Below are 27439 nucleotides of genomic sequence, written 5' to 3'. Positions count from 1 at the left end.
AGTAAATGTGTTCTTATTCATCACTGAAGTGATACAACATCATTTTAACTTCCTTTTGTTAGAGAAGAGGCTTTTCTCGACAGTGCGGCAGCGTGTGTAACGTTGTGAAAGCGTTAGTAGGGAACATAGTGGCGCCTTTCATTGACTTCACTATCAGTGTGAAGCTGTTCCTCCATAACAATGAACTACTCTGACTATGACTCTGATGGATATTCATCTCATGAAGATGAAGACTACGTCCCGTCAGGTGAGGACCGGAAGCAGCTCGTATAATGTAAACAGTGTAACGTTGTAGCACATTATAAACCTCTACAAGTGAGTTTACTGTTGTTGTTATCACATACGGTGAAGCTCACACATTTATAGCACGCATTAAACATGATAAACTAACCACAGTGTGTGAATATTTCATGGTAGTGTATTAATGTTGTGAGCTGTATGTCTACATGCTACATGCTTCACTCTGGTCACTCTTATGTGTTATGTACTTTATTAATGACCGTTATTATGTTACTTGCCCACTTTTGTTAATTAATTGTTACTAAGTGTCTTCCCACCACGGTCAGGTTAACTTTTCTTTGGTCACTCATTTCATTTACCTCTAAATCAACTGAAACAAGCTGCATTTATACTATGTTTAACAACAAGGTGATATATGTCCACTGTGAGAAAATATTGGACCTATGCACTCATAAAATATGATTGTTTAGTTGTAACTTCCTATGTTGTTTTTTTAGTTATTTTAACCACTTAATATTCAGTCCATACACTTGATCAGTGTTGGACAGTGATGTGTGAAAGTCATGTTCTACTTGTTAATAAGATATATGTTGCTTACAAGAGGTAATGTCCAGTAGTATTTCCATGTGATGCTACTGTCTGCATCTCAGAGGGAAATATTGTACTTTCTACTCCACTCCATTTATTTGACAGCTTTAGTTACTTTTCAGATGAAGATTTGACACAATGGATAATATAATAAGCTTTTAAAATACAACACATTGTTAAAGCTGAAACCAAAAAGCAGTGTGTAGTCAGGCTCACATTTCAGATGTCTATGAGTTGTTAACAGCTCCAACAAATAGTGATTTTTCCCTCTAAACTTCTCACATGCTTTCATTTCAATAAATGTTCAAATGATCCAATATTTCAGCAATAATCACACATTTGTGTATCAGAAGTTTTTTCTTCTTTCCTCTCCCATTAATCATCTCACCAGCCCTCACATTTATCTGCTGACCCTTTGGAGGGGCCCGACCCCTAGGTTGGGAACCACTGGACTAAACTAGCTAACTAACTGTATATAAAGTAGTGTAAACTAGCTAACTGTATATAAAGTAGTATAAACTAGCTAACAGTATATAAAGTAGTGTAAACTAGCTAACTGTATATAAAGTAGTATAAACTAGCTAACAGTATATAAAGTAGTGTAAACTAGCTCCACCTCCAGCAGCTACAACAGTAACATGCTGCTCTAACACTGATGCTTCACTATTAATAATCTAATGATGTCATATATAATATCAGTCAGAGGGAAGAAATGAAAATGAACTTAGGTCTGTTGGGAAATTTGTCTTACAGTTGATCTGTTAAGTTACTTTTCTTTGAATACGTTTTCTATTTGTTTGACACACATTATATGAAATCAGTCTTTGTGAAACAGTAATGTGAACTGTGTTAGTTTTTAATTACAGGTTACTCAAAATATGGATAACAACGTTTTTTAGAATGATCATAAGAGCATACCATCTCAACATAATAATAGTGTTAATGAAACCCTGTCTGAGACCCTGTTGTGTTCCACAGGCTCACCCCAGGGGTGCGTCTTGTCACCTCTACTGTTCATGCTTTACACTAATGACTGTAAGAGCATGTTCGAGTCAAGGTTTACAATTAAATTTGCTGATTACTCCGTGGTTGTCAGCCTCTTGCAGGACCATGAGGTGGGCCATGGACCTGTCCTTGACTATTTTGGTAGAAGGTGTGATGACTCTTACCTGCAACTCAATGTGTCGAAAACGAAATACATATTTCTTGGTTTCCGTAAGAATCCACCTGACACAGCCCAAACCGTTTTCAAAGGTATAGCATATTAAGTATAAGTATTTAGGCTCCATCCTGCATGATAAACTGTCTTTTGAGACCAACTCAGATGCCATCTGTAGAAAAGCAAATCAGACGTTGTTTTATCTGAGTACACTGAGGTGTTTTAATGTTGACAAAAAGCTTCTTAAAAGGTTTTATTCATCTTTTATTGAGTCCATTTTAACTTTTGCTTTGATCTGTTGGTTTGGTAACCTCAGCATTTCAAATAAGAACAAGCTGAGGAATGTGGTCAAACTCTGCCAAAAAACAATTGGCATTAGCCTGAATGATGGAATATCTGTATCAAGCTAGAGCCACTAAGAGGGCAAAGGCCATTTTCACAAACCCGTCTCCATCCTCTTCATGCAGAGTTTCAGCTTCTCCCATCTAAGAGAAGGTACACTGAAAAAAATGACTTTTTGGTGCAGTAAACTCTATTAGAGTAACTGTCATAATTTCTACCTTGTATTTTTAAGATTCAGTAAGAACTAGAGTTTCTTAAGTAAAATTAAACATTTTATTAACGTAATACATGAATTATGGGGGAAGGGTAAGTTTTACTTCGGTTTCCTCATACTATTTAAATGTTTAATAGTTGTATGTACATAGACCTAGAAATACTACATCAACTTTATGTGCAGTGAGAGTTCAGGTGTAATGTTCCTTTAGAATGACGTAATTTCCTGTAGGGCCTGCTGGAAAATAAACAAATGTCCGACTGAGCTGAAAGCGTCCGAGTGATTCTGAGACTGTCTATTAATGTATAGTGACATAACACTTTACTCTGAAAGTGTAGCGTTTTGAAACCTTGAAACGCATGCACGACGCATGCGCACAGTACAACAGGAATGGCTCTGCTCCGGACGTGACAGGATCACAGAGCAAGGTGTAGCATGTACAACGGTCATTTCGCAGGTAAGATATTACCGTTCTGTTTTAAATTTGTGATAATATATAAGTCTGCATGTAGTTTGACGCAAGATATGTCTATTTGTGAAAATGCTATAAAGGCACATTTCACTGTTTGTTTTTTTGGACTGTATACCTCATTAGACCAGGTCCAGATTAAAAACCACTGACCCTTGATTTCTCAAATCTGGACTAGATTATCCTACAGACCCTGTTTTTATGAATCTTCAGGGTCTGTTTATTATTTTACTCAGAATTCATGTTTTTGTAGAATCAGTTGTTCATTACAAGTTCTATAAATCTGTCATGTGTTAATTGTTTTATTTAGCTAGACAAAACAAAATGTTCATTTGTGTTTGTTCATGATACAGTTTATTTCTTATGAAGTCTTATTAAAATATTTTTCTATCTATCAACAGGAAGCAAATCAGAACAGAACATTATTCTCATCATTCAGGCAAGTACAAAATAATGTATGCATGATATGATATTGTTTTGTTATTTTCCCTTATTCATCCATTATAACGTAATATTAAAATTGTGACTGAGTATTTTAGACCATTGTTTTAATACCACAAATTGTGTCTCTTCATTTTCAGGGTGCCCTTTGGAGGAGCCAGTGGACTTTGTGGACAGTTGGAGTTGAGGTCTAGGGAGAGGAGGTCGAGGAGAAATTCATCATACACAGACTCAACAGTCAGGGCAGATAGTTTCATTTTCGTGTCTTGTATGTAATTCATGTAGTTATAACACAGAAGCAATATTTTGAACACCTCGGGACTCATCTGAAAAAGCACGAAACTGTTAATTCTGTTTTTAAAGATTGTGACTACAGTACGAATATATATTCAACTTTTGCTTCACGTAAAAGTAGGAAGCACAATCCTCACTGCATTGAAGATTTTAAAAATACTGTATTCCAGACACATTCAAGTCAGGCAAGTGAGGTAACAGAGGATAGTAGTTTGATTGAAAGTGAAGTTAAACGTTATTGAATATCTGAGTATTATATTTCTGTAATGAATGTTGAAACTCTGTTTCAGAGGGTTGTACGTTTTTCACTGCATATTTGAAAAGCACTATTCCAAATCTGTACTGCATGTACAAAAGTATTGGGACACCTGCACAATCTAATGCAATATTTATTTCCAGTACAACAGCTCTGCCAGCTTCTACTTTTGTTAAGCTTCTACATGCTCAGTTTTTATTTACATTGTCAGTAAGGTGATCATTCGACTTTATGTTTATTACTGAAGTTGTGATGGATGGTGCTGGTCTACCATTATAGTGCATTATATTGGCAGTTTTCCTAATATTTTGCCCCAATAGTGTATATTGGATGTGTATACTGTGTAATACTGTCTGTTTGTTCTTTTTATGTCAGTCATGCCAATGTTACATTTATGGCTGCCCCATTAAAAGATTGGGCAATTCAATCCACAATAGTAGTGGATTTACTTTGACGGTTCTTGTTTGTTAAACTGTTTAAAATGAAAAATAAACAGTTTAATTGCATTGTAATATAGTTGTGTGATATGTGATAAATATATATTAAATGCATTAGAGTATTGGTTACATTTATTTGGTAACATTTATCAAAAGAAAACGAGTGAGTAATGTAACGTAATGCAACCAATTAAATTAAAATGTCAAGCACAAGAAAATAATTAAAATCTACTAAATTACTTCATAACAGCAAATACTACAGATATATAATATTTACTTAAAATTGAGTAAAATGATGTTGAAAAACAAGTAGACTTTACTTAATTTGTTTAAATAAATATAACTTCAAACGTGGATGTAATTAAGTAAATGTTACTTAATATCTTCAAAACTGTTATTAAGTAAAATGTACTTGATACTGGCAAGTGAGTGTTACTTGATATTGCAGCATTAAATTTTACTTAAATCATAAGCAAATACTTACGATATATTTTTAAAGTAAATCTTATGAGTTGTTTTTTTCAGTGTATACTTTCCCCTGTATAGCCAAATCAAACAGGTATCTTAAATCATTTGTTCCATCTGCCATTAGGTTTTTAAACAAGCTGTAGGCGAGCTTGTTGGGAACGTTACACCGGTTAAACTGTGATGTGTATGTATTTATTTGTATTATTTCTATTGTTATATTATTGTGTTGTTGGCATGTGAGATATGCATGTTGGTACTTCGTTGCAAACCAAATTGCCCTTCAATCAAATAATTATAAAGATATTATATTAATATTTAATATTGTAATGATAATGTTACATTATTGCTTAGTCTGTCTGTATCTGCTTTGTGTTCACATTCTATTCTTCTTATTGTCTCTGCTTTCTTGTCTCTGTCTCCTCAGATGATAACCTCAGTGAGGATGACATTAATGAGTGTGAAAAGGAAGACCCCCTGCATGAGGGTGATGACGTCCCACATCCTGACAATGTCACCAAGAAGAAGAAGAAGAAAAAGGACATCGGTATGAGGTGAGGGGGCTTTTGAAAGGGGGACAGCATTCTCAAAAATCTGGATTTCCCTGTTGTCGTGTGAGACATGTGTTTTTTGGCTTTTTTTGTTTGTTTTTGACATTATAGAAAAGCCCCTCACACAGAACATCAACCAGTTTCTCAACTTGTGGATTTGCATCCTACATGCAATGACAGCTGATCTTTTTTTTTTTTTATTACAGTTTGGATATAAAGGGACAAGATAGTGAAACCCTGATGTATAGTTCTCATAATTTCACATTTGAATGAATTCATAAAGGGTATAATATACTGTATAATGATAATATGTAATATGATCCTTAGTTATTATATTTGGCTTTTGGCCAATATAGATCAGAAATTAGTCTAACCATATTAATGAACACTTTTAATCACAGAAAAGGGACAAAGGCATGAACAGGACTTCTCTCCAACATCCTGGATAAAAGGAGCATTTTATCAGCAGGCACTAGCAGCAGCTTTTCATAAATTCTTCATCAGATCATAGTTGAAATTTCATGTCACATCATTAAAGTTATAACATTCTGTACTAATTTTGCTTCTTGTACACCATGTTTTATTTTTAATCAAGCTTGCATACATATAATAAAATATAAAAAACAAATAAATAAAACAAATACCTGAAGCTTTTTGTTGAAAAGAGGAAGTGACACCAGGGATGATATCCTTTTATTCTCTGCTATCCTTGAAAAAAAAAATCTACAGAAAGAGGAAGCAAGGAGTCCTGAAAGTAGACAAAGAGGATAAAGAGGATGGAGAGGAAGCAGAAGATGCGCCACCACCACAAGAAGAGGTGGAAAAACCCACAAAGAAGGATGATGATGAAAAACAGAAGAAAAAGTCAGATGACCTCTGGGCCAGTTTCTTGTCTGACGTTGGATCCAGACCCAAAGAGTCCACACCGGCTTCACAGTCCAGCACCACACAGACGGTAACTATGTTGTAAATTCAATATTTAACTGAGACCCAAATATACAGAGGGCACCATGTTCTACACCTAAATATATAGATGATGCAGTGTTCTACATCCAAACATACAGAGGGCATCATGTTCTACACCTAAATATACAGATGATGCAATGTTCTACATCCAAACATACAGAGGATACCATGTTCTACACCTAAATATACAGATGATGCAGTGTTCTACATCCAAACATACAGAGGGTACCATGTTCTAAACCCAATCATACAGAGGGTACCATGTTCTAAACCTAAATATACAGAGGGTGGCATGTTCTAAACCTAAACATACAGAGGGTACCATGTTCTAAACCCAATCATATAGAGGGTGACATGTTCTAAACCTACATATACAGAGGAAGCAGTGTTCTAAACCCAATCATACAGAGGGTACCATGTTCTTAACCTAAATATACAGAGGGTACCATTTTCTAAACCTAAATATACAGAGGATGGCATGTTTTAAACCTAAATATACAGAGGGTACCATGTTCTAAACCTAAATGTACCGAGGGTACCATGTTCTAAACCTAAATATACAGCGGATGGCATGTTTCAAACCTAAATATACAGAAGGTACCATGTTCAAAACCTAAATATACAGAGGGTACCATGTTCTAAACCTAAGCATACAGAGGGTACAATGTTCTAAACCTAAACATACAGAGAGTACCATGTTCTAAACCTAAACATACAGAGGGTACCATGTTCTAAATCTAAATATACAGAAGGTGGCATGTTCTAAACCTAAATATACAGAGGGTACCATGTTCTAAACCTAAATGTACAGAGGGTGGCATGTTCTAAACCTAAATATACAGAGGGTGGCATGTTCTAAACCTAAATATACAGAGGGTGGCATGTTCTAAACTTAAACATACAGAGGGTACCATGTTCTAAACCCAATCATACAGAGGGTACCATGTTCTAAACCTAAGCATACAGAGGGTACAATGTTCTAAACCTAAACATACAGAGAGTACCATGTTCTAAACCTAAATGTACAGAGGGTGGCATGTTCTAAACCTAAATATACAGAGGGTGGCATGTTCTAAACCTAAATATACAGAGGGTACCATGTTCTAAACTTAAACATACAGAGGGTACCATGTTCTAAACCCAATCATACAGAGGGTACCATTTTCTAAACCCAATCATACAGAGGGTACCATGTTCTAAACCTAAATATACAGAGGGTGGCATGTTCTAAACCTAAACATACAGAGGGTACCATGTTCTAAACCCAATCATATAGAGGGTGACATGTTCTAAACCTACATATACAGAGGAAGCAGTGTTCTAAACCCAATCATACAGAGGGTACCATGTTCTTAACCTAAATATACTGAGGGTACCATTTTCTAAACCTACATATAGAGGATGGCATGTTTTAAACCTAAATATACAGAGGGTACCATGTTCTAAACCTAAATGTACCGAGGGTACCATGTTCTAAACCTAAATATACAGTGGATGGCATGTTTCAAACCTAAATATACAGAAGGTACCATGTTCAAAACCTAAATATACAGAGGGTACCATGTTCTAAACCTAAGCATACAGAGGGTACAATGTTGTAAACCTAAACATACAGAGAGTACCATGTTCTAAACCTAAACATACAGAGGGTACCATGTTCTAAATCTAAATATACAGAAGGTGGCATGTTCTAAACCTAAATATACAGAGGGTACTATGTTCTAAACCCAATCATACAGAGGGTACCATGTTCTAAACCTAAATATACAGAGGGTACTATGTTCTAAACCCAATCATACAGAGGGTACCATGTTCTAAATTTAAACACACAGGGTCCCAAACCCAAACATACACAAAATACAGAACAGTTTTTACAGCACAGTATCTTTAGAGGGCGCCTTCAAGTCCTCTGAAGGAACCAAGTCCATGGGCCCCTGACTTTAGACACCACTGATGTCAAATATGATTAAGAATACAGCCCAGCCCAGTTCTCTGTGTCTCTCTTAATTCCATCTTTTTCTCAAGTTGATTTTTTTTTTAAATCCTCAGGCTGATTCTTCAGCGACAAAGGTTGCTCCTTCGAGAACAGAAACAAAAGAACCACAACCTGCTAAAGTCACCATCACTAAAATTTTTGACTTCGCTGGAGAAGAAGTCAGGTATGACTCTGAATCATCCTCATATTCTGAGACAGTTTCACTACCTATCTGCCTATTCATGATATAATGTACCAACTGATAACATAACAATCAAGCAACATGAGAGTAACATTTTAGAATGATATAACATCTTCTGAAACATGTAAGCAGCAGATTCATTTTTTTCAACATCACAAAATGTTTTTCCGAAGAATTTCAAAGTAAGTGACTTTGATTAAAACAATCAAGTGGGGTGGGACTGTGGAACGGTATAGGTGAGGAGTCCAAACATAAAACTGTTTAAAACCAAATACAAAGATTATGTTTTCACGGGTTACAGGGATGAAATGCAGAGGGGGGCAGTCACGAGGTGTTAAAAGGAGGGTGTTTCTGTCTATGTTGTGTTTTGTTATCGTTTGGTGATAGTCTTTGTCTTTTTCTATGAGTGTAGATATATATACGTATAGGTGTAAATGTTATATAAAACATTTTTATTATTATTATCATTATTATTAGTATTATCATTATTACTATGATTACCATTATTAGTAGTAGTATTCTTAAGGAAGCGGGCTAGACATGCAAGTTCTTCGAATAGGGCGAATGGATGGGATTTGATAAGTCTTGACTTCTTCCCACTCCTTTTTGAACATGTATTGTGTTATGCTTTATTTATCTGCTGTTGTTGGTTGTTTGTTGTGGGGTTTTTTTCTCCTTTCAAATTTCTCCAAGTATATTTCATGTTCAAAATAAAATTTTCAAAAAAAAAAAAAATCAAATCAAGCTAATGATAATTTGCAACTGCTTTCCCATCCAGTACAATCCCATAGTATCCCACAACAGAAAGGATTTGACATATTGTGAGGTTATTGAGTGAGTGAAGTTGATGCTGAAGCTGCTGATGCTGATGCTGATCTCAGGTTAGTCATCCTGCCATTTTCACATCAGCCAGTAGGTGGTGCCACACACACAGATGCAGTGTGGATGAAGCAGACGGTTTCAAGTACAGTTTATTGACAGAACACTGTCGGCTCGTTGTGGTGAGATACAAGTGTAATTCTTTAAGTGATACGGTGACTATGACTACATATTGTAACTGCCCCAGAATCCTTTGCTGAGTATGTTTATTGTCATCCATGGAATTTGACATCAATATCCTTCCCTGACCTCAACAACTCAAAATGATCTCTTGTAAACCACATGTCAACATCAAGAACAGCCAGATTGTCATGATATTTACCAAACACATTCCTGCTCCCCTCAGGATGAATCCTTTAGATTTTAAAGCCCCCAAGACCTCTTATCACACCACTCAGTATAGACCTTTAAAAATATATTCTACATTATCAGCAGTTGTGCCACGCCTTAATTATATAGAGCTTTAAATGGGAACAATGTAGGGAACCCCTGGGACAGAGTTTGGGGTAATTATCATATCTCATAACATTTCTTCACTAAAAGTCACATAAACAGATGACTGCTTCCCATGAACACAGTCTAATTACCACTGTGTAAGATGAACACGGTGTATATCACACCGACAGCCACACCCCTGCAGCCATAAAGCATGCTTAGTTATGTGGAGTGAGTCACGGCCCTCCTTAAATGTTTACATCTGAGTAGGCTCCACTCACAAAACCAAATATGATCGTGGCTGTAATTCATCAGATTGATTATGCATGAGGCTGCATGAACTGTAATTACAGAAGCATAAGATAAGCACGTGTATGCCAGTAAAGTATCCCCAGAGCCACCATAAATGCTGCTGGCTCTAATGTGTGACGTGATCATTGTAGACAATACTCATCACAAGGTTGTATTTTCAGTAAATTCAGCAACATGACCCAAATAATCACCAGAAGCAGAAAATCACCTTATCCTGCTGTTAGCTCTCTAGTCTCCGTGGCCACTCGGATATCTTTGTGTCGTCTGATATGAGACTCGCCCATTTCAAAGTGCTTTTTCCTCATCATCTCCGGAGCTGTGCGCTCTGTGTAATTATGACTGCATATAATTAGCATACATAAAAGAGGAGGCCTTTCAGTGCCACCATGATGGATGCAAGTGGTTGTGGAGTCTGTGCTTGGGCTGATGTTCCCAGAGGATGCAGCGGTTGTGCCTTATATAGCCTACTTGTCTTACCCAGGCGGGGAGTTCCTGTCCTCTGAAAAGAAGCCAATGCAGAAGTAACTTAGAGCTGCATTCTATCAAAAGGCCACCAGGGGGCGATCGTTTTGTGTTCAAAAAGACTTCCGGCTCTATACAAGTCAATGGAGAATTCACCAACTTCTCACTTGATTTCTAACCTCAGTAAACGTTTTCAAAATGTGTTTATGGTCTCAATCGCTAGTTTAAAGCCTTCTTCAATGCAGTCTGGTGTTCATTTGTGAAATTTTGACCTCTCTGATTTTATATTTGACGATAAAGCAGGCTATGTGGCTATGTTGTGATTGACAGGTTGATTGACCAATGTCCTTGAGATCCAGCCCTCGCAACCAATCGCAGCCTCCCCGCTCCGCCGTTGGTCCCGCCCATACTTCCGTCCATGACTCCGCCTCATGCCCATATAAGTAGAATCCGTGTTCTTTTTTTCCCGGCATGCACCTGAAATTTTCAAGATGGCGCTGCCTAGATTCGATACTATTGGCTTCCGAGCAGCAGTCCACAAACCAATGGGTGACGTCACGGATGTTACGTCCATTTGTTTTATACAGTCTATGGTCTTACCCCACTGTGAGAGACGGACAGAGTGTGTGTGTGTGTGAGTGTGTGTGTGTGTGTGTGTGTGTGTGTTATTTACTTTATAACACATAGGTTTAGATGCAGAATGGGCTCAGCAGCTGTTTAGATTAGATATATTTTGATGGACCGTAGTCTTGCCTTGACTTTTGGATTAAAATGTATTACATTTTTTATATTTTTATAAATGTATTTACCAGGAACAGTGCCAATAAATCAACAGTTTAATTTAAATGTGCCAGAATTGACCAAGATTATATATGTACAGCCCCAAAAATGCTTCTTGCAAGCCTAGGCTAGAAACTTAGCCTAGGCTAGTAAAACTAATCAGTGCATTTCCATAACTACAACTACTAGAGTATATACTGCTGTTCTTACTGCAAAGAAAAAAAAGATGAGGATGATGCAATGTGAGACCTTTTGAACGATGGAAGAATTGCTGTCTGAATGAAGAGGAGACAAATTTCAGCTCGAGTTTGATTGAACTTCTCAGCATCATCGTTTGAGCAGAGAAGAACTGAAAGTGTTACCTTTCTCTTCTTGTTTCATGCTGTAGTGAGCCTAAGAATTTATAGGTGGTATGTGAAATCTTATGTAACTTGAAGTCTATGGATTCACACAGCACTTTTCTTGTCTTTTTGACCACTTGAAGTCACATTTACCCATTCACACACTGATGAGAGGGTGCCAACCTGCTCATCAGGAGCGAGACTAACCATTCACACACATTCACAGCAGTCATTGGGAGCAATTTGGGGTTAAGTATCTCGCCCAAGGACACTTCGACACGTGGACTGGAGGAGCCCGGGAATCAAACCGCCGATCTTCTGATTGGTAGACGACCCGCTCTACCTCCTGAGCCACAGCCTTCCCACGTTTTCAGTCTCATAGTTTGATCCCACTGGGTGAAGCTGCGTCACGTTCCAGCTGCTGGAGCTCATCATGACCACTTTAGTCAGTGCACCTGATTGCACCAGATGCACCGCAGCATGTTAAGAAGCAAACCCAGAAGTGTCTCTCTGCTCTGTCCTTCTAAAAAAAAATACTCCCCTGCTCTATTTTTGACAGAAGCTGCACAGAAAAGATTGAGCCAGGCAGGAAGTCAGACACAGAAGCAACATAGAGCATATGGTCAACGAAAAAATCAAGAAAAAATGACCAAATCAACAACATCTAAGCAGGTCATCATGCTACTACAGTAATTACGGTAGCCTAAAGGCACTTATTCAGCTTTGCTTGAGGCTACTGCAATTATTGTAGTAGGAGTGCAACTGTTTAAACAATTTAAAATGTGGCTGGCGTGACTTCAGTGAAAGTACTGCACTGAAACGCTCCCTGTGGAGTATGAAGTCATGGAGAGGACAGAACAGCTGGACCCAGTAGAACCAAGGTGGTAATCAGTGAGTTTAGTGAATCCATTCATGTTGCCAAGCAGGACCATGACATTCAGAGTCACCTATTTTGGCTGTGGTAAAGGAGAGAAGCACAGTAGAATGTAAAGAAAGTATCACCTTCGTTTTAGTGAATGCCAATCCTTAAAACTAAGCCCAGATCAGCGTCCTTTAGCTTATATTCATTCTGTTTCTGAAGTCAACACAGGTCAAAAAGAGAGGACAGAAGTCTAACTAATCAATCATCACATAATCAATGGCAGGAGCAGATAACTTGAAATCAATCAGTCATCATACTTAAAGTTGACCTTGTTCCAAGCCTGTAAGTTCAACAATGAGAGTTTCTGAAAGTTTGGACACACTTACTCTTTGGGAAGTGGAAGGTGTGTCCAGTTGTTTGTATCGTACTGTGTACTAGCTGTAAACTACTAATACTGTGTGTGTGTGTGTGTCTGTGTGTGTCTGTGTGTGTGTCTGTTTCTCTTTCTGTCAGGGTGAATAAAGAAGTATCAGCAGACTCCAAAGAAGCCAAGAGTTTCCTGAAGCAGCAGAACACAAACCAGGAGGAGGAGATAGATGAAGATGATGTGCCATTTCCCAGCCAAAGAGCTCTTCCTGGTCCCAGGTACACACGCACACACGCACACACACACACACACACACGCACACCCCACACCAGTATCTAGAAATCAAGATCAGGCCAATATATTTGTTTGTTGATATATTACACTGCAGGGTCTTGTTGAGAATATGGACATTATTCAAAAAGGAATTGAATTTCCCTTTTTTATGTACTGCGTGTTTGTGTGCGTGTACCCCCCCCCCCCCCCCCCCCCCATCCTATTTTAATACCTTGTGTTGTGGCAATAAATTGTTTGGGGATATGCACATCTTCCCTCCAAAAAGCCCAGACAGGAAACAGAAAATCATCTCCCAACAGACAGGAAGTACAGCGTGTCCACAAACTATTTCCTATTTATCGCAGTCGTGTGTGTGTGTGTGTGTGTGTGTGTGTGTGTGTGTGTGTGTGTGTGTGTGTGTGTGTGTGTGTGTGTGTGTGTGTGTGTGTGTGTGTGTGTGTGTGTGTGTGTGTGTGTGTGTGTGGGACACCCAGCACAACAGGAAAGAACCATCAGCACCACTCCCTTATTAACCTTGTGCCATCCACACACACACACACACACACACACACACACACACACACACACACACACACACACACACACCCACACACACACTGCATGGACCTACATTCATTTCCTGAAGACTTACCCTAACCATCACCACTACTTACCTAACACTAACCCTAACCACTGACCCAAAGATCACCTTTTTCCCTATTGTGGAGGCAGCTTTTGTCCATAATGAACTGCTCTTTAGTCTGAAATTTGTCACTTAAAGTATCTTATGACACACACACACACACACACACACACACACAGATGAAGCCTGTGAAGTTAGTGTTTGTTTGTTTCAGATTGAGATAGTAACATCAGTTATGTAACTCACAGTAGCAGCCTGACTCTCTCAAATGAGAGATACATGGGGAAATATTTGATGATCAACTAATAACTGTGGTCTTAGTCTGGTCTAAGTCAGTATATGAGTTAGTAAACTTAAAGACTATGTGAAGTGAATTCAGACATTTTCTTCTAAACACATTAAATAGGTCATGAATGTATTTCTAAAAAAGGTGTAAAAAGCATTTCAACCATTTAGATTTGAATTGTGGAGCTAGGCTTAACAAACTGTGTTTCAAGATTTCTGTGTTCAGGATTTAGTGCCGAATTAGCCGCCGAGCTAGCCGCTGAGTTAGAAGCAGAAAGCTCTCAGACGTAGGGTCCATGTTTCTGGTAGAGGTGGTGACTTTGATTGACAGGTGACACTTGGTAGGGGGCGGGGTTTCAGTTAACTCGGCAGCCACGCCCACAGCATTTGGGAGCAGAGACAGAGGCTGATTTTTACACAACTTTGAAGCCTAATTTCATATATTTGGCGATTATTTTAATCATTCAAATTTGGCAGGGTGGTTAACAACACACTTTTCTGTGGTATGTCAAACTCAGAACACATATTTATTCTTACTTTACACAGACTTTAATGTATTTACCTGTTACTTTCTTCAACTAATCCAAGTGAAGCAAAATGTATCAGTAAAAGCCAGTTGAGAACATTCTCTCCTCTCATTAGTGTTGTTAGGAATGGGAGAGAGAACACAAGAAGAAGCTGCTATCTGCTTCAAGAAGGAAACCTACTTTGTTGTGCTTGTCGAGGTCGGACCTCAATTCACTCTCCAATTAGCTGCCAGCAGCTGTTGAGTTCCCTCATCCACATACCAGCATCCGTTTAGCTCCAACCTGCAGTCTTAGTAATTAGTAGTTAATCCAAAATGATATTTTAGTTTGAAAAATGATTTATTTCCTGTCAATCGAACATTGCCACTCTACATTAAACCAATACAAAATGTATCAGTGTTATTGTCTTTAACATAGCAATCTTATCATATAATACTGTTGATTACAGTTGTCAGTGTCATGTAGTAATTGGTCAGATGGAAGTCGGATCACTTTTCTACCACAAACCAACTGCTTAACCCTCACACACTGTTCACAATTTCCCCTCATTATTAGTCTCTATACATCATTTCTGAAGCACAAATCATTCATGAATACCTCATCAGTCTTTGATAAATTGGTGATTCGTCCTTAAAGAGTTTATTCAGCATTTATGCTTTTTGTTGACGGAGAAAAATCATTTACACTCACACTATATACATACATAACATAGGAGACGATTTCAATTCATCATATTAAATGTGAACAAAACAGTATTTTTCAGTAATTATGAGACAAAAATGTATATCGGCTGCACGAAAATGTTGAAATATTTAAATGTTTTGTATATTCTGGGCCACATGAGGAAACATTGTATATGTATGTAAGGGTTAAGAATTCATTAGTGATAGGACTGAGAGCACTTCCTCTAAAAGCTCTCTGTGCAGTTGTTTTTGTAAATATGGTTGCTGTTTTCAGATCTGCCCAAACTCATCATAATGAGGAGGAAAAGCAACCAGAGTCTTATTAAACATGATTCAGCTACACACCCATAGATCACACTGTGACGCTGCTCCAACAACAGGTCACTGCTATCACCAACATTACTAACCAACCAGTCTCACCACAACATGATATGAAGCCAGCTCACTTTACAAAAACCATGTTCCATGTTGTCCGTTTTTTCCCTGACTACATAGCCAGCTGCAGCTCCTCCACTTTGAGCTGTTTCTGTAGCATAGAGCTCCTCCGTGGCCAAACACTGTTCATTGTTTTACTACATCTTCTAAATATGACAGCGGTACAAATGGATGGCGCAAGCTGATGTCATGTCTCTACTTGCACTTCCATTGTAACGCTGTGATTCACCACTATCTGACTGAACACTGCCCTACATTGCAACAAGATTTTATTAGACTCATCTTACACCTTCAGTCTATAGATGCTTTACTCACACTGCTGAAGCTCCATAAAGAGGACTGTCTCTTTTACTGTAGGCATGTTTAGAAGAGATCAGCTCACAGTCAGTCAGGAGGAATAATTATAGTAACAGATAACTCTGAACATAGTGTACATATGCCATGCAATTATTCTAAACCTCTCTTTAATTAGGATATCAGGAGGTCTTTATAAACTTTTAAATGTCTTGAACTCAATTATATTAGATAACAGCTCTTAAAGCCTCTGCTTTAGATAAATATGAAGCAGACTTTCTTCTTGTTCAGAGAGGTCCGACATGTTCTTCACTGTTTGCCCGTTCACTTTAGAATTGTTTTTCTATTTTTTTTAAATTGTACTAATTACATTGAAGACTAAACAGGGTCTTGCTCGAGAATACATTTCTGATCTGTTCACCCCTTATGAACCAAAAACTATAAAAAATTTGTCTCAATCGCTGCAATGTTATCCTTATGGATTATCTATGTAAACAACCCACTACTCCTAATTTAAGTTTCCGTGCAATTGTACAAAATATATGTAAATGTGCTAGTTTGTGAATTCTTTTTTTCCTTTGTTTAGTGTAATCCTTGCACTGGAGACTGCCTAGATTAACCCTTCATCTCACAATGTTTATATGTATATAATCTGTATTATTTTTGTATGTGTAAACTCATAAAAATCTAAAAAAATCTAAATCTAAAAATAATCACCATCTGAGGTCCTCTGGTAAAGACCTCCTGGCTGTTCCCAGATTGATAATTAGGGGTGATGGAGTCTTTGCTGTTAGTTGCTAAGTGGCTTTTGCATGTCTGAGAAAGCCTAACACAAACAGATTGGTAAAAATTACAAAGAAGTCACAAAATAAAAGAGCCACATGTGCTTCTTAACTGATAAGAGGAATAAATTATAATGTATGAATATTGTAATATAATGATAGAAGTGATTTCTCTATTCATGGACAGGAAGGAAGTGTGAGCCTGCAGCAGGAGTCCTCCAGCAGCTGGCCTGGCTGTGTGTGTGATAGATACACAACAAGACAAAGAACCATGATATTTAGAGGAGTGGAGGGAGAGTTCAGACTCAGGCCTGGACTTCCTGTTGGATCATGAAACAGCAAGACTCACTACTACACTGCAGTATTCCCACATATAAAATACTTTCAATTCTGGCCTTCGGTGGCACAGAATAATCCAAGCCAACCAGACATCAACACATTACAATCCCGGTGCATTAATGCGAGGTTCTCATGGCCTGTATGTAATTGTGAAATACCAAAATGACGGGTGTTTAAACGGTTCACAGTAATTAACGTCTGCGTCCAGTCATGCAGCAGTAAATGAAAAGCTGGCTCTGCTGTGGTCTCCAGTCGTACATCATTATGCTTTCACACAATGATTAATAGCTTTTTCTTTATCATACAGCACTCACTTGACTTTTTACTAACTCATGTGCAACATATAATATCTACCAAAACAGAACTAGTAATGTCTGAGACTAGACATGAGACCAGACTAATAAGCAGCACAAATAGAATGAACAAGGCTGAACTCTGTTTGTTTAAATAGAAAACAACTGGAGAGTTACACAGATCAATTTCTTATAGTTGTGACATTTTAAACACATCTCATTAAATCAATCCAATATGTTAAAGGCCAGTGAGGCTTTTAAATTAGCCCACCTGACACATTGCATTCACTCAGTTCCACTCTGAATGGATGAACCTTGTGTGTGCGTGTGCGTGTGTGTGTGTGTGTGTGTGTGTGTGTGTGTGTGTGTGTGTGTGTGTGAATGTGAATGGGACATTACATTAGCAGCTTGTCATAGCAGCCTCTCTATGGAGTGGAACGACATATAAACAATCATTCATCACATGCTTCAGTAGATGGATAGACTGTACCTCAGCATGTCTTTTAATGCTTTGTGTACTGTACAGTCACTGGCTGTGTGTGTGTGTGTGTGTGTGTGTGTGTGTGTGTGTGTGTGAACCAGTGTCGACCTCACTTTTTAACCAGGACTGCAGTACACGATCATTTTCTTGGTTAGTGGTTCCGCCTGTAAAACATCAGTAGATTGAAAGTGAAAATATGTCATCACAAGTTGAGCCCGAGATGATGTCATCATGTGTCGTGTTTTGTCTGACTAACATCCACAACCCAAAGATATCCAACAATCAATCCAACTTTATTAATATAGCAGCTTTCATACAGGTGAATGTAGTTCAAAGTGCTTCATAGTTGACTAACATGCTGATAATAAGACAGAACAAGTGACAACATAAAGAAAAATGATGAGGGAACAAAAACAAAGAACAAATTACAAAGAAAAACAAAAAGAAAAACTGAGACCAATGCATGCAGAAAATAAGAATGATACAAATATTTAGAAAAATCTATATTTAAAAAAATCATATCATCAAATCATAAAAAATCATAGTAAATTGAGTTTATTATGATATTAAAACAAGGTAAAGTTCCCCAGCTTGATGTATTCCCTTAGCAAAAAGTAGTTGATTCAAGTGTACTACGAGTATACTTATTTTATACTAAAACTGAGGGAGTATACTTGAAGTATACTTTTATAAACTTAAAAATGTTCCAATCTAGTCCAAAGAGGTATTAAATTAGTATACTTTCTAGTACACTACAAGTACATGGTCCATAGTATACTTGCTATACTTATATTAAAGCATACTTAATAAAATGAACTTCAAGTATACTACTTTTTGCTAAGGGTTGTGGGTCTGTTACCAGACAATAGTGACACCACACCTAGACACCATAGTGACTGGAAGACAGAGGTTATAGATACGTTTGGTAATTACAGCAGAGTGTAGAATAATATTAAGGCAGTGGAAGTCGTCTAGTCTATGTTGTTTTAGGGAAGGGATCCAACTAATGACAAGAATGGGTCACTTACAGGGTAATGGAGGGTTAGGGGTCATTTTTGACATCGGTAGCAGGGATGACTGATTAAATAAGTGGCACATGATGTAATAGATGCAACTGATTGGTCAAAGCAGAGGTCAAATGTAAATTATAGATGGAAGGCATTTTTACTCTATATGTTTTCATTCAAAAGAGGACAGTATGTTTGTATTTTTGTATGATAATGATATGTTTGTTTGTTTTTTAAACAAGGTAAATCAGCGCATTATCACGTGAGAAAGTAGAAGCATGAAATGAGAAATGTGTAAATGTAAAATTATATTTTTCATTTTCTGTCAATCAACTAAATAACTTAACAACTAAAACTTAATATTGCCACTCTACGTTAAACCAATACTAAATGGCTAAGTGTTATTGTCTTAAACAAAGCAATCCTAACATATAACACTGTGGATTACAGTTGTCACATAGTGGAATTTATCATTTAAACATTTTTTTTGTAACTTGGGTGTTCAGAGGTACTTAAAGCCAGATTTAAGTAGAATTGTAGTGCTGCTGGCATTGTTTACTGTATATGACAGCTGATCAGAGCAGGTTAGACCACCATGAGTCTGAGTGTGTTCCAGTGTGGCTCAGCAGATGTTGACACAAAATCACCTTCTTATGAACTTTTCTGTCTGTTGAGCTCATTAAGATTATTTTAAACCTGTGTAGTAACTAAAAACTTCACGTAGCTTCAGAAATCATATTTTCTAAAACAAAAAACAAAAAAAAATTCAAGTCTAAGCTGGGAGCCTCAACTCAGCATAAATCCACCTCAGCCTGAAGTTGCCTGTCTCTTAGCTCTCTGCACTGTGACATCTCTCCAATCACTGAGTGTGTTTCCATCCACCAGTCAGTTTTTAATGACACTACTTTCAAAACCTAAAGTGGAAGAGCTGGAAAAGAAACACACTGAAATATCACAAATAGGTTTTTACTCTTGTGTGAGGTGTAAAAGTCAGTTTGTGGATAAAAAGTAAAGCCAGTGTGAGATAATGTAATGCTTTAGTTCATGTACAGTAATGCAATGTGGAGCAGGATGATGTTGAATTATCAGCAGCAGCATCGTCCTTCATCATGTTGATGCAGGTTCTTCTTCTTGTGTCTTCTCAGTGCCAAGCGGCCGGTGGGCATGTCCTCCATCCTGAACCGTATCGGAGGGAAGAAACAGAAGATGAGCACGCTGGAGAAGTCAAAGATGGACTGGGACGCTTTTAAATCAGAAGAGGGCATCTCCGAGGAGCTGGCTATCCACAACAGAGGCAAAGAGGGGTAAGATGCTGCTGGAGGGTGATAGTTGCTGTGAGGGCGACTTTGATTTTTTTTATTTGATTTATTTTTTCTTTAACATAGAGAATATTTAATATAATGCTCTATATATATTTATTTATTTATTTACTTGTTAGATTATTGAGTAAAAGCGTGTGTGGGTTAACAATGTTAATGTAAGGCTGCAGGATGTCCATGACAACGAAGCAGTGCCATGGTTAATTAACTTCAGGACAGGGTGACATTTTTCTCCTCCTCTTAATCTCATCTTCATCCTTCTTCCCTTCTTCTTATCACTTCAGTTCAGTTCATAGGGGCTTTATTATCATGAGAGACAGCTGATTACAGAGCCAAGGCTAGTGTGAAAAACACAATATACATAAAAATGTATAAAAATAGAAGAATAGTGAAGTATAGACTTGGTATGTAAATGTAAATGGTAAACCTTTCTAGTCCTCCAACCACTCCATGCACTATTCACACACATTCATACACTGATGATAGAGGCTGCTATGTGAGGTACCAACCTGCTCATCAGGAAGAGTTTCTAATAATTCACACACATACACACACACACTGATTGCACAGCCTAAGGGAGTCATTTGGGGTTGAGTAACTTGCCTAAGGACACATCAACATGTAGACTGGAGGAGTCTGGGATCAAGCTGCTGTCTTCTAATTTAAATGAACGTATTTAAAGATATTTATGTGTATGTACTATAAAAGTTGTCTAGAGCCTCAACAGATGTGCTGGATAGAGCAGGCCAACACTATGGCCGTGTGACTTCGGTTAGAAAAGCAGAGCTTCAGGTTTATGTGGCTTTAATTGTGGTAAAAGTGTTGTTCTGTGAAACACAATATAAAAATACAATATATATTATTTACCAAATGAAAACACACGTGGTTACACTAGGGTTACATGCAAGGCATTTAAATGAGAATGCATTTCAATTACCGTAATTTCCAGACTATAAGCCGTTACTTTGTTCCCGCGCTTTGAACCTCGTGGCTTAAACAATGACGCGGCTCATTTATGGATTTTCCCGGTTTCACAAGCTTCATGCTTGCTGCTAAAGTTGTAAATATCGTCGAAATATCGCGCAACCATATGGTATTTCAGAGATTGCGCGATATTTCGACGATGTTTAGAGCTTTAGCAGTAGCAGCAGAGTAAAAGCCATCAGGTAAGTGTTTATTTTGATAAACTCCTGGTGTACTTACAAACTTTCCAATGCATCGATTTATGAGTAAAGACCCTATTTGATAACAATCCAGGCATTATTAGTGGGGTCATTTAGCAGATACACTGGTGGTCCTGTTAGCGCCTGTACTAAGACATTTGGCTGCTGGCTCTAACTCCACTATTTTATATTAGATAGACTTCATGGTGCATATGACGCTAGGTCGAAATTATGCCGCACCATTGCTTTAAAGCCTGTGTAAAGTTCCTTTGTTTCAATGTAGGCACCTGCGACTTATAGACATGTGCAGCGTATTTATGTTCAAAATTTAAAAAAAAAATTAATTCAGTAGGTGCGGCTTATATTTAGGTGTGCTTAATAGTCCGTAAATTACGGTAAGTAGAAATCTCCTTTCCATCATAAACCAGATTATCAACAAAGGAGAAATATCAATTGCGTAAACAATGTAAAATGAGGAGCACATGTCTAGTCTAGCTAGTAGCTTACATAGCTAATGTTACAAATTCACTGTAACTAATTTACTGTTACTGAAACTCCAGCAGATACAGATTAACATCTACATTAAGCTGTGGCACTTACATCAAGCAGTTTAAACATAAATACTCACATTAGTCAGTTACACTTCCCAAACAGGAGAAACCCACACAGCTCCACACAGCATCTCAGCAGACACTCCGGATACTTCTGCTCCTCTTAAAGGGCCGCTCAGTAAAATGAACACTTCTGAACTGAGGCTGTCCTACAGTGAAAGCTAAACAGAAAAGCAAGACAAAAGCAACCTTTACATACATTTTTACATTTCACAGCTATAACACCCTGTACACATTTCTTTAAGCCTGGCTTTTCCCACAATATTCAAAATGGTACACATTTTTATACATGCAAATGCACATGTTTGACCTGTGTTTATTGAAGAAAATTCAAAAATCAACACTCAAACATTAATCATATTTATAAAATGTTCTCCTGGGCCATGAAACAATGATTGTGAATGTCTTTTTTCCCATAAGATGAATCAAACATTTGTTAATGACTGATAGAGAATCTATGAATGTGAATTTTTGCAGGGACCAATTATTAGTCAGAATATGAACAGTATGTAAGGGTTGAGATAGAGCTAAAGCAAGAAGACATTTCTGTATTTCACTCAGCAGATCAGTCAGTTTTTTTGTTATTAGCCATCATGTGTTTAGGCTCTTTGTGCAGGTAGTTGATGTCTCTGATGTGTCTGATGTTTGTGTACAGTGGTTAAAGAGTGCAGCAGGGTTTCTACCTCCTGCTGTGTGCAATCAGGTCTGTGTGTGTCCACCTCTCTCTCCACAGTGAGGCTGTGCACGGTCAAGAGCAGCAGTCCAGTTTGCTCTATCATTCTATTTCTGCTCTTTATGCATTCTTTTTCTGTTCAACACAGAGAAGACTTTAGCAGAATGAATGTAGCATGCTCTATTTGGTGTTTGTCCTGTGTAGGTGAGTGAACTCCAGACCTCACAACCATGAAGGAAGATACATTTTATTACCCAGACCAATATTTTAATCCATGTTTGAATTGGGTTGTTCCTTTTGATGGCGGGAAAAAAATCACTTGTTGCTTTAATGATGTTAATGTTAAGCCAAAGTAGTTATTTGTATGTTCTACAGTAGGACTAGGCAATATGGACAGAATCAAATGTCACCATCACTTTGACCAAATACCTCAATATGCATATTTTACAATACTGTAGGGTTATGACCAGTGTTTAATGTGAATATAATGACTAAGTGGATAATAGCTGATAATAGAACAGTCTGTTAAGCTCAGGAAATTATATTTTTACTGTAATGCAGCCTTTAAAAGCAAGGAAAAGACACTTATTCCATATCACCATATTAATATCAATGTAATATCAATATTATATTTACTGCCCAGCCCTATTCTAGAACAGTGGTATCTATCATAATGTTTGTCTTGGTTATGTTTATTGTTAAGACTCAGCTCAGGAAGAGAAACACTGAGTTTAGTTTAGTTGAATTGACTTTAATGTCCAAGTTAGTGAAAATATGTCTTCAGTACAATTGTACAAACAATACACATAATATCATGAAGACATTAAAAACATTGTGTATCCTCAGCCGTTTGGCTCCAGTGTGTATGTGTGTCTGCTGCTGGAAGAGGGTCACACTCAAGCTACTTCCATGTCTGAGCCACCGGCTTTAGAGAAAGGTGTGTGTGTGTGTGTGTGTGTGTGTGTGTGTGTGTGTGTGGGGCGGTCTGGACAGTGCAGTTGTTGTTGTTTGTGTACATTGAGTTAATGATGTCTGAGGTTTCTCTAATAGTTTATATACAGCAGACCTTCACGCCAAATTAAACGGAAGCCTTTTTATTTGAAAGTAAACAGAGCAGGAGAATAATTGTTGTTTTTGTTTATTTGGTTGTTGAATAGTGTGCTGAGGGTGAAGATATATCTTCATTTATTGTAGAACACACATAACCACCAGAATATAACCCACCCAACCATGCAAAACATACCTGTCCCCCACCCACAACCCACCCACACACCTCCTATAGACAAGACATAAAGATTATACAAAGTACAAAAAACCCCAGATGGATAAAATAAATAACAAAGACTTAAATACACAATAAGGAAAAAGAGAAAAATATATATTTGTATATGCATATATATAATTGTTTAAATATAAATTACATACATACTGACATGAATACACTTGATATAAGTTGGTTGAGGACCATTTATAGATCATCACCAGGTGCTTCCATTATATGTTCTATATGGTATATGGTCTTTATTTTCTAGAACAGGAGTGTCAAAGTCATTTTAGTTCAAGGGCCACATACTATACAGCCCAATATGTCAAGTGTGTTAGAAAAACCATGACATAATAACCTACAAATGAATATACATCATATCATATTTACTGTGAAAAATGAACAGTTTCCACTATATTTCTTTTTTTAGATGATTTAGCACAGAAGCTGCTGATTGAAAACATTCAGAGAGCAGAGAATGTTTTAGGTTTTACACCACTACTATCACACTTTACTATATGAAACCATAATAAGAATTCCTCATTTATAACATAATCTTATTAAAACTACTAACTATTCATTTAACAAAAAGACAAACATTTGTAGCACCTACAGTATACAAAAGTATAACATCATATATTATTTTGTTGAAAATATTACTAGTTGTGACACTTTTGTTTATGGGTTGTAGTCACATTTTATTTGAGGAAAAGTCATCAAATTTCCGACTAAAAGTCATCTGTGGTGAAAATGTGGATTATTTTCCTGTAATATTTATACTTTGCAAAGTTATCCAGTGGGCCCCTGCTGACATCCCTGTTCTAGAAAATCCCTGAGGGGCCCAGATGTTGTAAAAGATTGATTGCTTACTCCAAACACATATGTAATCTTTGCAGTGCAGAGTATTTAATTCTGAAATCCTGTTTTCTGATCATTTGGTAAAAAGACAGTTTTGGATGAAGTCTCTCTCTCTTTCTCTCAGTATTCAGTAACCATCAAACAGCTGGAAGCCTCTCTGTTCTAGCAGCACTGATCTGATCAACATAATAGACACTAGATCATATCAGTTGTTAATAATTAACATTCATTCTTTGAGTAACTTGATGACATGTCAGAATGTGTTGGATTATATGTGAGGGAAGAAGCTCCACTCTGTATTTCTGTAGTTCAAACAACTCCAGCAGAGTGATACATCTCTCTAATGGATCCTATCACAATATCAGCACTTCTCCACTTAAACTTCAATTCATACTGTATCTATAATTTATCATTTAAGCTGATGGATTGAACAGTATTGAACCAGGACTTTTGGTATTTGGATCAAATGGTTGATAAAAACTTAGGTTTGTCAGATTTAGTAGCTCCATCTGTTATTTAACTGTGCCAGATACATATTTAATCAACACTGCACATCTTCTGCTGCTCTGCACATATTTATTTTAACTTTGGATTCTGAGCATCTTTGTCATAAAAATATTTTCAGGATAAATGTAGTGATGATGTCTTATTTCGAGGTTGTAGTTGTAGTGAGTGTGTAATGGGCAGCACTGGAGGTTCAGCATCAGCAGATGATCTGTATTCTTTACTCTTGTAAAGATAAGTAATTGCACTGTTGCCCTTAAACGGAACATATTATGCACACTTCCAGGTTCATATTTATATTCTGGGCTTCTACTGGAATATCTTTGCATGATCATTTATCTTCTACTGGCTCTTTATGCAGCCCCTCAGTTCAAGCCTCCGTCTGAAACAGGCCGTTGTATCTGGAGCATAAATATGTGATCACATTCACTTCTTCATTATCTGTTTGTACAAAACCACAGCAGGTTGTCAGCATTTCCTACAGTGGATTGTATTATTAAACCACAGCTGTTAGGGTTTTTTTTTTGTTTTTTTTTTTCATATGGCCTGTTCATTTATTCTGCAAATTGAGATAATTCCCCCCACATTACATGTCAATAATCACAATGTAGAAGATGCTGACATCAATCAGCCGCAGCGAGTGAGGCCCAATGGAGAACACACACACACACACACACACACACACACACACACACAGGTTTTAGTCATGAAGCACCAGCTGGGACGCAGTGAGTGGAAATGGAGGGAAACATAGTTCCATATGAGCAGGAATCCTTCAGTCTGGATGGAGTGAGTGAGGAAGACGAGTGACCCCAGGGAAATAACATGAGTCTGCTGTGCTGTTTGCACACTGTGAGCTTCTTCATTGTCATTCTGTGCCCCCCCCCCCCCCCCCACACACACACACACACATACACACACATATATATATACACAATCACACAACTTAACATGCAATAACTTCCAGCCAAGCAGAAGGATTGGGCTAATTTGAAAACAGTCAGACACAACAGGGACTTAAATCATTCTCTGCACACACACACACACACACCACAGGAAAAGTTGTGTAACTACTTCCTGTGCTGAAGTGGAGAGAGGTAGTTTAGTGGTGGGAAAATCTGTTGTATTTTCAAGCAAGTCTAACATGAATCTCTCTCTTTGTCCCCCTCCCTCTCTCGCTCTGTGTGTGTGTGTGTGTGTGTGTGTGTGTGTGTTTAGGTATGTGGAGCGGAAGAACTTCTTGGAACGCGTCGACCACCGACAGTTCGAATTAGAAAAAGCAGTGCGACTGAGCAACATGAAACAATGACACGGACCGACAACACACACACACACACACACACACACACACACACACACACACACATACATACAGAGACCGGAACAGATGTTTAGACGTGTATCTTGCTTTCGCTCTCTCTCTCTAATGACAGAGTTGGTATTCCCTGTGAGCAGTGACTGGAGCAGTGGCTGGAGGTCTATTTCAGGACGGAGATATTAATAGTCACAGTTGGTGTAACGGAGGCTTGTTGAGTGTACCACTTCGTCTTCCTGAGCCTCCATCTTTGTGACAACCAATTAGAGTCTCCAACCTTCATGTTTTTGGGAAGTGAGGTCATTTTTGCCAGTGGTGCTACCTCTGGGGGTGGTTGATTTAGGACTATTTTGGTTTTAGGAGGTACAGGATCTAATTTATTTCAACGTGACTCTCGTTTTCATCCTTTTTGTTGGTCATTCCTATCAGTGTTAATAAGTGTGTGCTCATCGCTGACGTCTGGAAACACAAGAGACATTGGTGAATAGTCAAATGATCACAGACATGCTTCCCTCTCAATATTTACTGTATTTACTGTAGTTGTGTGCATGCAGTTTTTCTGTCAAATAAAGGTGCAAAGTGGGAAAAAACTGCCCCCCAACCCCCCCCTCACCATTCTGTATCTCTTTTTCAAAATTCTCAATAAATGATGA

The 27439-nt window shown here is 37.7% G+C and overlaps 1 protein-coding gene across 1 annotated transcript; it reads left to right on the top strand.

Moving 5' to 3' along the window:
• cfdp1 (craniofacial development protein 1) lies at positions 1-27439 on the top strand. The gene is made up of 7 exons (XM_053319222.1): positions 1-247; positions 5333-5459; positions 6186-6411; positions 8472-8581; positions 13184-13315; positions 20225-20383; positions 26690-27439. The coding sequence occupies exons 1-7, from the start codon at positions 181-183 to the stop codon at positions 26778-26780; spliced, it is 912 nt and encodes a 303-aa protein (XP_053175197.1). The 5' UTR covers positions 1-180; the 3' UTR covers positions 26781-27439.

This window comes from Scomber japonicus, chromosome 5 (assembly GCF_027409825.1).
Source record: "Scomber japonicus isolate fScoJap1 chromosome 5, fScoJap1.pri, whole genome shotgun sequence".
Lineage (NCBI taxonomy): Eukaryota > Metazoa > Chordata > Actinopteri > Scombriformes > Scombridae > Scomber > Scomber japonicus.
This window is presented reverse-complemented; position numbering and strand designations above follow the sequence as displayed.

What these genes read in the sequence shown, in the direction of transcription:
- cfdp1 (XM_053319222.1), top strand. Translation starts at nt 181, where the DNA reads ATGAACTACTCTGACTATGACTCTGATGGATATTCATCTCATGAAGAT. An exon ending in AGTCCAGCACCACACAGACG is followed by an intron (nt 6,412 to 8,471) that starts GTAACTATGTTG and finishes TTAAATCCTCAG; the next exon opens with GCTGATTCTTCAGCGACAAA. An exon ending in AGAGCTCTTCCTGGTCCCAG is followed by an intron (nt 13,316 to 20,224) that starts GTACACACGCAC and finishes GTGTCTTCTCAG; the next exon opens with TGCCAAGCGGCCGGTGGGCA.